The 13,270-nt window shown below is 44.4% G+C and overlaps 2 protein-coding genes across 3 annotated transcripts in view; one reads left to right on the top strand and one right to left on the bottom strand.

Moving 5' to 3' along the window:
* Positions 1 to 13,270, top strand: part of LOC137656083 (uncharacterized) — a 534,405-nt gene that overhangs the window by 145,582 nt on the left and 375,553 nt on the right. The gene's annotated exons all lie outside the window — the stretch shown is intronic.
* Positions 9,609 to 13,270, bottom strand: part of LOC137645962 (uncharacterized) — a 119,240-nt gene continuing 115,578 nt past the window's right edge. Inside the window, exons 7-8 of the mRNA XM_068379043.1 lie at positions 9,962 to 10,074; positions 9,609 to 9,779 (exon numbers count right to left, since the gene is read on the bottom strand). Coding sequence (XP_068235144.1) covers positions 9,609 to 9,779; positions 9,962 to 10,074 — 284 coding nt within the window. The remainder of the gene's footprint in view (positions 9,780 to 9,961; positions 10,075 to 13,270) is intronic.

Raw genomic sequence — 13,270 nt, 5'->3', positions numbered from 1 at the left:
TATATATATATATATATATATATATATATATATATATATATATATATATATATATATATATATACATATATATATACATAAAGTACATATATATATACATACAGTACATATATATATATATATATATATATATATATATATATATATATATATATATATATATATATATATATATATATATATACAGTGAACCCTCGTTTATCGCGGTAGATAGGTTCCAGACCCGGCCGCAATAGGTGAAATTCCGCGAAGTAGTGACATCATATTTACCTATTTATTTAACATGTATATTCGGACTTTTAAAACCTTCCCTTGTACGTAGTACTGTTAACAAACTACCCTTTAATGTACAGAACACTTAATGCATGTACTACAGCACCCTAAACTAAAACAGGCACAAATATTAAAGGCGATTTTATATCATGCGTTTCCTAAACACCTAAAAAGCGCGATAAAAAAGGGCAACCAATGTTTTGTTTACGTTCATCTCTGATCATAATGAAGAAACAAACTCATTTAGTGTACACATATATGTATAGGTTAGTTTTTGCATCGATTATATTGATTATACAGTATGTTGATTTTTTTATTACCTATGTTTTACTTTATTTTTCTTAGGACTTCCAAATGAAATGTTTTTCTTTATGACGCCGCCTGAAACGACGGCGTCATAAAGTACTGTACGCTCAGTAAACAACCACGCTCAGAACAAACAAGGCATTTAACGCGCATGATGATAGTGATAAATAATGATAGAGTACAGTATTTACAGTAAAAGCATTTACAAAATATGTTACCTTACAAATATAATTTACCGTATCTATATAAAATCATACAGTACTGTACAGTACATATTGTACGTAGCAAAGCAGGAAAACAATTTACGAGAGAGAGAGAGAGAGAGAGAGAGAGAGAGAGAGAGAGAGAGAGAGAGAGAGAGAGAGATTGTTTTACGTACGTAAATGTAAATTTTAAACAAAAAAAATATGATAGGTTGCAACATGTAGACTTTTAAAACCTTCCCTTTAACTTAATGCATACAGTACAGTACTAAACTATAAAACAGGCACAAATACAGTATTAGAATGTGAGAATATTAAAGTAAAAAATAAAGATTGTTACTGTACTCACCACGAAAGAAGTTCAAGAAAAACTTGAATGATGATGGCGATGAATTTGCTGCACAGTAGAAATGATGATGATGAAGCTGATGATGTGTTCTACTGTGCAGCCAGGTAGTATTTTACGTCTCTTCAGACGGAGGTGTCTTTTCCTGGGACACCTCTTCAACTTCTTCAATTTCTTCCGAAGGCGTAGTAGCAGGAGGAACTGGCTCTTTTTTGCGAGGCTGGAAGAACATTGTGATCGGAAGTTGTTGCCGCTGCTTCTTTTTTCGATCTAAGAGCATCTTGTAGGGAGTCATTATGTCATCAACCTTGTTGCAGAATTGCATCAACCGAACCATATCCTCGTCCCACTCTTGCAACATTTCTTTCACCTCCTTTATATGGTTGCAGACCTTGGCAAGCCGTTCTAGTGTTAAGCCCGTTTCTTCGACATTTTCTTGGGTCTCTTCCTGGGTTTCACTCTCTTCTTCGCTTGCCGATTTCGTCAGGTCTTCAAGGTCTGCGTCAGTTAGGGGCTGGGAATGGCAGTCCAACAACTCGTCGACGTCTTCAGTCGTCATGTCGCCAAACCCGTCACCTCCAATTATGGCAGCCAACTGCACAGATTTGCGTACTGCAGAGTGTTGGATTTCAGCAGGTGTAAATCCCTCGTCGCCGTAAACAATCTCGGGCCACAACTTCTTCCAGCTCGCATTCACAGTTGCAGGTTTCATCTCTTGAAGTGCCTTCTGAATATTCTTCAGGCACGTGGCTATGGTGTACTGCCGCCAGTACGCCTCAAGTTAAAATCTTCATCCTCATCCTCTTGGGCAGCATCCACACACGCAACGAGGTCCGCCAAGGTATTCTTCGTGTAGAGGGCCTTGAACGCCCTGATAACCCCCTGGTCCATCGGTTGAATTAATGACGTGGTGTTGGGTGGCAGGAACTCAACCTGAACGCCCTCGCGCGACAGGTCAGTTGCGTGTCCACCAGCATTATCCATAAGGAGAAGGATCTTGAATGGCAAGCCCTTCTCTACGAGATATTCATTGACTTGCGGGATGAAACACTGGTGGAACCAGTTGGAGGTCAGCATCTTCGTAATCCATGCTTTTGGATTATGCATCCAGTACACGGGAAGGAGATTCTTATTCTTATTTTTCAAAGCGCGAGGATTTTTCAACTTATAAATAAGCCCTGGCTTTAGCATAAATCCAGCAGCATTGCCACACATCACGAGGGTAACGCGATCCTTGAATGCTTTAAAGCCAGAGGCTTTGGCTTCCTCTTTGAACAGGAAAGTTCGCGACGGCATTCTCTTCCAAAACAAGCCGGTCTCATCCATATTAAAGACTTGTTCCGGCTTGTATCCACCTTCGGCGATAATATTCTTGAACGTCTGGTTCACGTAAGTTTCAGCAGCGGCAGTGTCAGCCGAAGCAGCCTCCACATGCAGGGAAACGCTTTTCAGGGCGAAGCGTTTCTGAAACTTCGCGAACCATCCTTTGCTGGCGGAAAAACGTTGTTTCTGAGGCTGGGAATCAGTGGATGTCCCTGGTTGAGGATCATCTGCATCATCATCTTCTTCAGCATGGTTGCCATCGTCGTCTTGAGGTTCCTTTGCAGCAAAATTCTGATACAAGCTCAAAGCCTTTGTTCGGATGGTGTTTGTATCCAAGGCTATGTTCTTCTTCCGGCAGTCGGCAATCCACACAGCTAAAGCACCTTCCATGTGTACGATCGTTTTATTACGCATTGTAACGACTCCCTTCGCTGATCTGCTAAAGGTGATTGCAGCCGTCTTTCTAATGTTCGCCTCGTCCTTCTTGATATAGCGAACAGCAGATTCGTTGATCCCAAAATGGCGCGCCGCGGACGCGTAACTTCTACCATCTTTTAACATATCGAGAAGCGTAACCTTCTCAGCAATCGTCATCATCCTTCGGTGGCGTTTAGGCTCACTACCAGCCTTAGTAGAAGCAGAACGCTTGGGAGGCATTGTACAGTAGGATTTGACAAAAAGTTCAACTTAAAAAGGTCGCACACAGCACAGATTAAACTTCACAAACTTAAGAACGTCTACTCAGCGATACGCGGGAACAGAGAGTGGACGACCCGGGCCCGCGAGAACCTAGATGCTGGAAGCTGGAGATGAGGGCAAAACACCAATCACAGGCTAGATAACAAAACTTGAGTTCTGATTCGTCATCTATCAGCGCTTGAACCAATCACAACCCGTCTTACAGTATATGATGCGTAGGTTACCAACTCATACAAGATACCCCGCGCATACCGTACGTACAGTATTAATAATAATAATAATAAATAATGATAATAATACAGTACAGTACTGTAATAATAATAATAATAATGATAATAATAACAATCATAATTTTATTAACAACGACAACAATAATAATAATAATAACAATAATAATAATAGCTTTACGTATGCTATTTTATTCTTTTGTAGGATGTGTGTGTGTGTGTCTCTCTCTCTCTCTCTCTGTCTCTCTCTCTCTCTCGTACGCTTATTCGAAATGTGATTTTTGCAACAAAGAATATTATTGGATGCAGTACTACGTACGTATACATACAAAAGATTCATGGAAAAGAAGCACATCCATTACATTTGTAGTACAGTAGTAGCCATCAGCAGCCTTACACCATTCTAATATTGTATGACTGCATCTGATTTGCGTTTCATGTTCGATTTAATTTTACTACGTACTGTATACAGTACTGAATTATCGGCCGGTTCCTATGTCCTAGGCTGACGAGGCTGTTGTTGTTGAGGCGCTGGAGGCTTGTAGGGTCTGGATGCAAGCGCCTTTGGAGGAGCGAATCGTGATTCACTTTCTCCACCTTTCAGCTGTCCGTTCCCCGTCCTTGGGCTCAAAACAAGGTCTTTCCAAGGGTGGAAGAGTGTCTGAGCTTGTCGACATCCATGGTTGGGAATTCCGAGAGGAACCTCTCGGTCACTGCATCTCAATGCTTCAACATCGAGTTTGCCTACAAGTTTGAAACTTGGTGAGCCGGGAAACGATGGTGCTCGTGCCCGAGAGGAGGAAAGTTTCCATGACCTTCCTGGAGATCTCCTTGAACAAATTCTCGGATCGCAAAAGGATGCCCAGAGATCCAAGCCAGACAACCAGCCACGAAGTGGCCCGCATGGCACACTTTGCGGCTTTCTCCTGGCTTAAGATCTCCGAAGACGAGAATGTCACCTGCCGGGCGGAGAATTTCTCAAGAGAAAAACTCCCTGGTAAGACCCATCCACGGAATGGTGGAGAGGAAGGGCTAAACCAGGTTCCCCCAGGATCTTGAAGTACCTCCTCTGCTGACGGCTAACAGACGCAGTGTCAGTGACTCCCGCTGGGGGAAAGGGAATCGAACGATCCTGAGGAGTAGATATGATGGGGCCTGCCTGAAAAGAAGGAGAAGAATGTTGCCCAGACCTCTCTGAAGATTCTTCCTGCTCTTGTACGTGCCATGCTCTGCGTTTACGGGGTGAAGATCGTGATCTGGAAGTACGCGCTCCAGAAGACTAGCCAGGTTGCCCGTGTTGCGAAAACCCGACGAGAATAGCGGTCGAAATCACCCTGGCGCTCGCGCGATGGCAAATCGTTGGTTCGCGCGCAGGCGAACATGGGTGTGCACGCGTGCAGGTGAAAGTGCGCGTGAGCGCGCAGGTGACGGCGAGTGCGATTGTAAGGGCGAGCGCTGGAGGTCGGGAGACCGATGGTGCGTAGGTGAGCGATGGAGCGTTGGCGAGCGATGGCGAGCGATGGCGAGCGATGGCTCGCTGGTGCTCGCGCGATGGAAAATCGTTGGTTCGCGCGCGGGCGAACACGGGAGCACATGTGCGTGGGCGCACGATCGTAAGGGCGAGCGCAGGCGGCCGGGAGACCGATGGCGTGTAAGCGAGCGATGGCGCGTAAGAGAGCAATGGTGCGCTGATGAGTGATGGCGCGTCTTGGCGAGCGAGGCTCGTAGGCGGAGGAGGGCGCGTTGCCAAGTGATGGCGCATTGACAAGAAATGGCGAGTTGGCAAGCGATGGCGCGTTGGCAAGCGATGGCTCGTTGGCGAGCGGTGGCGCATAGCGACCGATCGCGTACAGGAGAGTTAACAAGTGGGCGCGTAGGAAACCTACGATGATTGAAGCGTTGGCGCGTTGAAAACGCTTGCGCGCAGGCGAAGAATCGCGCGGGCACGTAGGGGATCGCTGGCGCCTAAGGAGAGCCCGGGGTGCCTGTGAGCGCCTGTGCGCTAGCTTAGGTGTCTCCTGGGCGGAGCGGTGTGAAGTGGAAGCGTGCTGGTGCGTTGGCGCGCTGGAACTGGAACCGCACGTGGGCGCCATGGCGCGAAACTTTAGAAGGGCGCTGCGAGTCCAGAAGAACCTGTGAGCGCCTGTGCGCTAGCGTAGGAACTTCTTGAACTGCGCGTGACGAGGCAGGAACCAGGAGATCGTAGGAGCGTAGTTGCGTGGCCAGAAGATATGCGCGGCCAAACGATATCAGCGAGGGTGCAGAACCAGAGAGATCGTCGGCGAGGAGGCGAAGGAATAAACTCTTTGCCTGCGCCCAGATCCAAAGATCGTGGGCGACGTTGGCGCGTATCGCGCACATCAGGGAAAGGGGCGCAGATGCGCGCTGGCGAGCAGGTGCACGTGGAGTTCAGTGAAGAAATAATCTCCCTGCTTGCGCCCAGATCCGGAGATCGTGGGCGCGAGGGCGAACGTTGGCGCGCATTGCAGACATCAGAAAAGGGCGATCAGATGTGCACCGGTGAGCAGGCGATCGTGGGCGTTCAGGAGACCGTAGGCGCACATGGCGTGTAGCCGCACAGAAGGTCTCAGAAGAGTTGGCGATCAGGAGTTGATTCAGCAGAAGTCTGGTCCACAGCAGGAGAGCATTTGTGAACTACTGCGCGCGAGCGCGCAGTAGAACGAGGTTGCACAGGTAAAAAAACCTGGCACCAAAGGGACTTACTCACATTGTGAGATAAGCCCTTAGCCCCGAAGGGACCGGTACCCGTTTGGAAAACGGGGTGGAGAGGCGCCCACTGCGATTCTGCGTCCAGGAACGGAGAAGGAAGACAAGAAGATCTGGCAGGTGTCGGAGATCACGAACGAACTGCCGACAGGTCTAGCGAAGCAGCTGCAACTGTCTGTTCTTGTCGAGGAGGATCCTCTGCGGCTGAAGATGAAGACGACCATGGACAGGAACACCATCAACCGTCCTCCGAAGAGGAGTCTCTGTTAGTGAACTCCCCCGAGGGGGAGAGACACTCGCAGGAGAGACCGTTGGACTCAGCTGCCCCCTCGAAGATGTTCGGAGGGGGGAACTGAGCCTTCAGCAACAACAGCAGGAGTCCTCCGAAGAGGAGTCTCTATGAGTGTCCTCTCTCGTGAACGAGAGAGGTGAACACTTCATAGAAGAGACAGGAAGAACTGATGAAGGCGCCCCTCAGGGCCGTTGGATCAGCAAGCTGACCATAAAGAGCAACCCTCCGAAGAGGAGCTCCTGCAGCGCTCGGCCCCTTGAGCGTAGCTGCAAGTGCGACCGCTCAGCACCAAGAGCATAATCGTACGAACACCATGGTCCGGCCTTGCTACCGCTCAGCCCCTTGAGCATGGTTACAAAAGCGGTCGCTCAGCACCAAGAGCATAACTGCCCGAGGACCAGAAAATATTAAGGTAAGAGAAGATGTCCCCCCTGAAGGGGAAAAAACTCATAGCTGGGAAGGGAACCTCCCTCGGAAGGGAAGAACCCACCCACGGAGGCGAATCTCCTGAGCGTTCTAAATGAACTAAGGAGCTGACAGTTGTCACGGGAGAACTTCTAGAAGGGAACACGCCCATGACGAAGTCGTAGAGGAGGTGGCAATAGCAGACTCCCCAGGCTCCAACAGGACAGCTCTGCTTGGTTGGCACATTAGACAAACGAAAACTAGATAGCTAACTGTGAAAATAAAACAATTAGTTAACATTAATTCCCCCGGGGGAACTCCGAAGAGGAACCCCTGCAGGAAAAGAACATAAGAATTAGGCACAGGAATGGGCCCTCCTCCCCCACTGACACTCACGGGAAGGGAGGGTGGAAGGCGGAGAACTGTAACAAAACAGAATTATAACAATTATAAATATGTAATTCATCTAAGAATGTTCACTAATAGTAAGAACGAATGAACCCCGAAGGGAAGCGTTCTACACAGAAGCTGAAAAGTTAACAAATACAATTAGATTTAATTAAAAAAATAATTGAGACAAAATAAACGGAGTAGCAACTCATCCCGCAACGGGAAGGAAGCTACCGTAATACGTAGTAGTAATAAAAGGGTGAACGACCTCAAGGAGAGAGAGAGAGAGACCGTAGTCAAACTAAACTCCCAAGTTCCCTACGCTGATAGCCCAAGTTCCCCGTAGGGAAGGAGGAACAGCGGAGAAACAGATTAATAAATAAAGTCCAGCGATGACGATTCCCCACGGCGCCCACCGAAGGGAGACCAAAGGACCAAGGGAGAGATCGCGACCCATGAAAAGTCATCGTGGTGGCCTGAGACCACACGGGGAAGTTGTCGTACAATGAGTGGAGTTCCTACACACACACACAGCACAAACACTGAAAAGGAAACTTAATGTATTTCTATACTCAAATATATACATAAACATAAGAATGTTTACATATATATTAAGTATAAGAAAAGTAAGTAATTAAGTAAGACAAAACATTAATGGCTGCCATGCGAGGACGGGACAGAGACGTCTGTTCAACGTCCGAGCCAAAAGTGAAGTGAAGCAGTTCACCAGTGTGTGAGGGGGGGAGGGGTAGCTAGCTACCACTCCCCTACCCCCTTGCTAACTAGCGCGGGGGTAATACACCCTCGTTAAAATTCTAATGGCTCGTCATTTCAGCTACGCCGAAAGTAAACCCTATGTAAATACTGCAGCGTGGTTTGTATTTCGGTTACGGAACAAACTGAGATTTCAAACTCTCGACCGAGGAACCCCCAGCAAGCGCTCTTACCGCGGGGTCGAGAAAGAGAGGACAAGGCACAGAAGACTTTGTGACATAGTACCTCTTCTGTCGCTAGTTTGATTGAGGAAGAAGCTTGTTCGAACCTTGGCTCCTAAGCAAGTCACCAGGTCCTGCAATCTGGTCACTCACTCAGTCCAATGTTCAAGCAGCCTGTCTCGACCAGGGTAGTGTGATTGGCCGTGAACTGCCTTCAGGAGCTCCCCATAGGATCTCCAAGGCCGTACAATTATCCTCAGACACTACCGCAGGAGGAGCCCTGAGGCCATTAATCTCACGCATGAGGTTAATGACCTCTAGAAACAGCGACTCCACCTTGGGATCTTCCGTCTCCCTCGGTCCTGCTACATCCGAAGGTGTAGGGGAAGCAACATGCTACACAGGTGATGACATCCCCCATGAATACCCTCGCTTTGGTCCTAAGACCGAACCAGGCGTGTATTCAGGAGTCGAGGAAGAACCCTGGCAGGGTTCATCCCAGACGGAATGCATCCAGGTTCCCACTGCGACCGAGTGTGTGAATGGTCGCTACGAGTCCCATGAAGCTCCCGAAGGAGCTTGAGCACGATTGGGGTCGCTGGGAACTGAACTGCAGCGCTCACACCAGGAGGTGTAGACAAGTTAGTCACACGAGTGGTGTGCGCGGCCTCACCTGCTACAGGGCCAGAACCTGAGAGTCCATTCAGTCACCAAGTGCAACCGGCAGAAATCCTGCAGTTGCACTTATGAAGTAAAAGTTAAAAGGGGTAAGAAAGTAAATTAGAAGGATAAGAAAAGAAACAGTAACAGGTAAAACAGAAGGATAAGAAAGGAAGCAGGAACAAAGGTAAAATAAAACGAAAGAAAGAACACTGCAAAAACCCTTAAAAATATGTACAATGCACTTTGAAGAGAAAACATGTTTGTAAATCAAAGTAAGATTTTTTCTTTCAACAGCTTAAGGATTGACACTTTACAATCAAACCTTTTATGCATTAACTTTCCAGCACTCTGAGTAGAGTGCAACATTCAAAATGGGAGTGATTATCCTGCAATTACAGTATTTGGAAGTAAAATAAGCAAACAGACCCATAACAGGAGTACACTGCTATTGATGAAGTTCAATTTATGTAGTTTGATGTGAGAGTTGTATGTGAATGTAAGTGTACTATGAACCATAGTACTGGCTTTTGAAAATACTTCTGATAATTCTCAGCTCTGATCCTGAAGAATTCTTCAAATATGATTTTGTTACTCCTATCAACTTTTGACTTTAAAATAGGTGAACCTACAGTAACTTCTTTGATTCTAGTTTTCCTCAATGAGTCCCTAATCCATGAACTAGAAGGGCTAGGATTACGTAAAAGCAGTTGCTTTTTCTTCTTCATTTTTGGCTCAGTGTTCCTTATCTTATTTAAATAAGACATGAATGGGGATTGTATTTTAATTGGAATTAAAGGATGTTGCAAAAAATGGAATCTATCAGAAATTGACCTTTTCACATGCATCCAACAGAATAGTGACTTGTACCCAGTAGGAGTGAGTAAGGATTTCAACCAATGGAGTACCTACCACATTCCCTGTATTCATAGCAAGGTACCTATCAGAAGCCACCTCATTCCTTGATGGTCTATTCATTGGTAAACCAGCAGCCTGAGTTACATAAAAAAGGAATTTTTTGTTTTTATATTTTCAAAACTCCATATTTTTATCGCTGTACCACTCTTACTGTGCAACAAGAACTGCTAATAAATTGTATAGCCAAATCCTCTGGTACACATGATTATCTTCTTTCAAAAATGCACAAAAAATTTCCAAAAATACAATTACTGTACCTTAACTATGTGAGTGGGATTCCTTTCATCCACAACGGACATCTGTATGTCTTCAGCCTCAATAAGTATATGGTCATCATTAATACCAGACTCATTTTTTTCTATATCTATACCTGAAATTAAAATTTTCTCTCAATGACATGCAACACACACTTAAAGATAAAAAAATTATTATATATACAGAATATTGAATTGACTTAATTTTCAAATGAAATTAATAACTTCAATACTTACCCAATATTCATATGTTCATATGCTTCAAAAGTCAGCTTTTGGCACAAAAAGGGAAACAAAAGTTTATACTGTACTGTATTTAGAAACCTTCTACACAGGTCATAACACTACACCACTAAATATCATAATTGTGACAGTGCTAGTACATATTTACACACCTCTCTCAGCCTGTTTTCAAAAGTTTTATTAGGATTACTTAACTTTGGTGGCACTTGGTGTTATAGTCCTTTTTTATGCATAAAGAAAAAAGATGGAACGATAATGTTCAGAAATGAACGTGGAAAGTCGGTAATTTTGGTCTCTTACGATGATTCAGTACTTAAAAAAAAAACGTAAACCAATATTTCGCCATTTCAACTTTCCCTTTCAAAACTCTTCTCCTTTACCAATATCAATTTCCTCTTGATTCTACCTACACCATCTCCATCTATAATTCCACTGAAGTTCAAGCTAATATCTTAAAAGGCATTGATTTTTTAAGAAAGCAGTAGGCAATATAGCTAGCAGTTTTGCTATTGGTCATTCCATACTGGGTACATATTTTGAAGGGTAAGTCATGTCTTGCTTTTTAAAATGATTAACCTTGGAAAGACTATTGGATTCTGTCAATTTTGTAAAATCATGTGCAATCAAAATTTTAAAATACTGTAAATCCTACATTCAGCAATGTCAATGAACCACCGCAGAAACCTTTGTTAAAATTTTGGGGGCTCTACATATAGCTGATTACCTTCCATATTACATAGAATAACAAACAATAAAAAGTAAAACATCTGCTTTATGACTGTATGGAAATCCAAAACAACATGATTATCAAAGAAATACTGTCTTCTCTGCTCTAGGGGCAGTGTATCAATGTGCAAAGCACAGAAACAGTGTGTTCAGGGGAAACTTCACAAGTTCAGACTCATTTGAACTTGGTAAAGCACCTCAGTAGCTGAAAGTCGTTTGCTATGAGTGACATCATGCATGAGGTCATGGGTCCGAAGAAAGTTTCTGATGTGCAGGGGAAGAAGAGAATGATGCTTTCTATGGAGACAAAGATGGAAATAATCACGAAATACGAGGCTGGCATGCAGTTAAGTCTGATCGCGAAGGAATATGGCCGAAATTTTTCTACAATAGGAACAATCCTGAGTCATTTCAGTAAAATTTTAAGTAGCAAAAAAGAAATAAGCTACCTTGGAACGTTTTTTTAAAAAAGAGGCCTTCGGTACTAGTAGGTCAAGAGGAAGTTCAAAGTGAACCAAAAAGAAAGAAAAGTGTCACTGATGAAGAAAATGTTATTTTTATAATAAAATAAATTTTTGAATATACTTACCCGGTGATTATAATAGCGGCAACTCTGTTGCTCGACAGAAAACTCTAAGGTAAAATTCGCCAGCGATCGCTACACAGGTTGCGGGTGTGCCCAACAGCGCCATCTGTCGTCCAAGTACCCAGTACTCAATGTAAACAAAGAACTCAATTTTCTCCTCGTTCCACTGCGTCTCTATTGGGGAGGAAGGGAGGGTCCTTTAATTTATAATCACCGGGTAAGTATATTCAAAAATTTATTTTATTATAAAAATAACATTTTTCAATATTCAACTTAGCCGGTGATTATAATAGCTGATTCACACCCAGGGGGGTGGGTAGAGACCAGCATTATATGTTTACATTATTATGAGCTACGAATTTTTATTTCATTTTAGAAGTTATCAAAATAACAAAAACAAAATAAATAGGTACCTGGTAAGGAAGTCGACTTGAACAATTACTCTGCCTTTTTTAAGTACGTCTTCCTTACGGAGCCTCGCGATCCTCTCAGGATGCTGATCGACCCCTAGGATCTGAAGTATCAAGGGTTGCAACCCATACAACAGGACCTCATCAAAACCCCTAATCTAGGCGCTTCTCAAGAAATGACTTTGACCACCCGCCAAATCAACCAGGATGCGAAAGGCTTCTTAGCCTTCCGGACAACCCAAAAAACAACAATAAAAAATTTCAAGAGAAAGATTAAAAAGGTTATGGAATTAGGGAATTGTAGTGGTTGAGCCCTCACCCACTACTGCACTCGCTGCTACGAATGGTCCCAGAGTGTAGCAGTCCTCGTAAAGAGACTGGACATCCTTAAGATAAAAAGACGCGAACACTGACTTGCTTCTCCAATAGGTTGCGTCCATTATACTTTGCAGAGATCTATTTTGTTTAAAGGCCACGGAAGTTGCGACAGCTCTAACTTCGTGTGTCCTTACCCTCAGCAAAGCTTGGTCTTCCTCATTCAGATGGGAATGAGCTTCTCGTATTAACAGTCTGATAAAATAGGATAAGGCATTCTTTGACATAGGCAAAGATGGTTTCTTAACTGAACACCATAAAGCTTCAGACGGGCCTCTTAAAGGTTTAGTTCGTTTTAAATAGAACTTAAGAGCTCTGACAGGGGATAAGACTCTTTCTAGTTCATTTCCAACCATATTAGATAAGCTTGGAATATCGAACGATTTTGGCCAAGGTCGAGAAGGCAGCTCGTTTTTGGCTACAAAACCAAGTTGTAGAGAACATGTAGCCGTTTCAGATGAGAAACCGATGTTCTTGCTGAAGGCATGAATCTCACTGACTCTTTTAGCTGTGGCTAAGCAAACCAGGAAAAGAGTCTTTAAGGTGAGATCTTTCAGGGAGGCTGATTGTAGCGGCTCGAACCTGTCTGACATGAGGAATCTTAGTACCACGTCTAAATTCCAACCAGGTGTAACCAAACGACGCTCCTTCGTGGTCTCAAAAGACTTAAGGAGGTCCTGTAGATCTTTATTGTTGGAAAGATTTAAGCCTCTGTGACGGAAGACTGATGCCAACATGCTTCTGTAACCCTTGATAGTGGGAGCTGAAAGAGATCGCTCTTTCCTCAGATATAAGAGGAAGTCAGCTATTTGAGTTACAGAGGTACTGGTCGAGGATACTGATACTGACTTGCACCAGTTTCGGAAGACTTCCCACTTCGATTGATAGATTCTAAGGGTGGATGTTCTCCTTGCTCTAGCAATCGCTCTGGCTGCCTCCTTCGAAAAGCCTCTAGCTCTCGAGAGTCTTTCG

This window comes from Palaemon carinicauda, chromosome 1 (assembly GCF_036898095.1).
Source record: "Palaemon carinicauda isolate YSFRI2023 chromosome 1, ASM3689809v2, whole genome shotgun sequence".
Classification (NCBI taxonomy): domain Eukaryota; kingdom Metazoa; phylum Arthropoda; class Malacostraca; order Decapoda; family Palaemonidae; genus Palaemon; species Palaemon carinicauda.
Note: the sequence above shows the minus strand (reverse complement) of the source record. Positions and strands in the feature narration are given on the sequence as shown.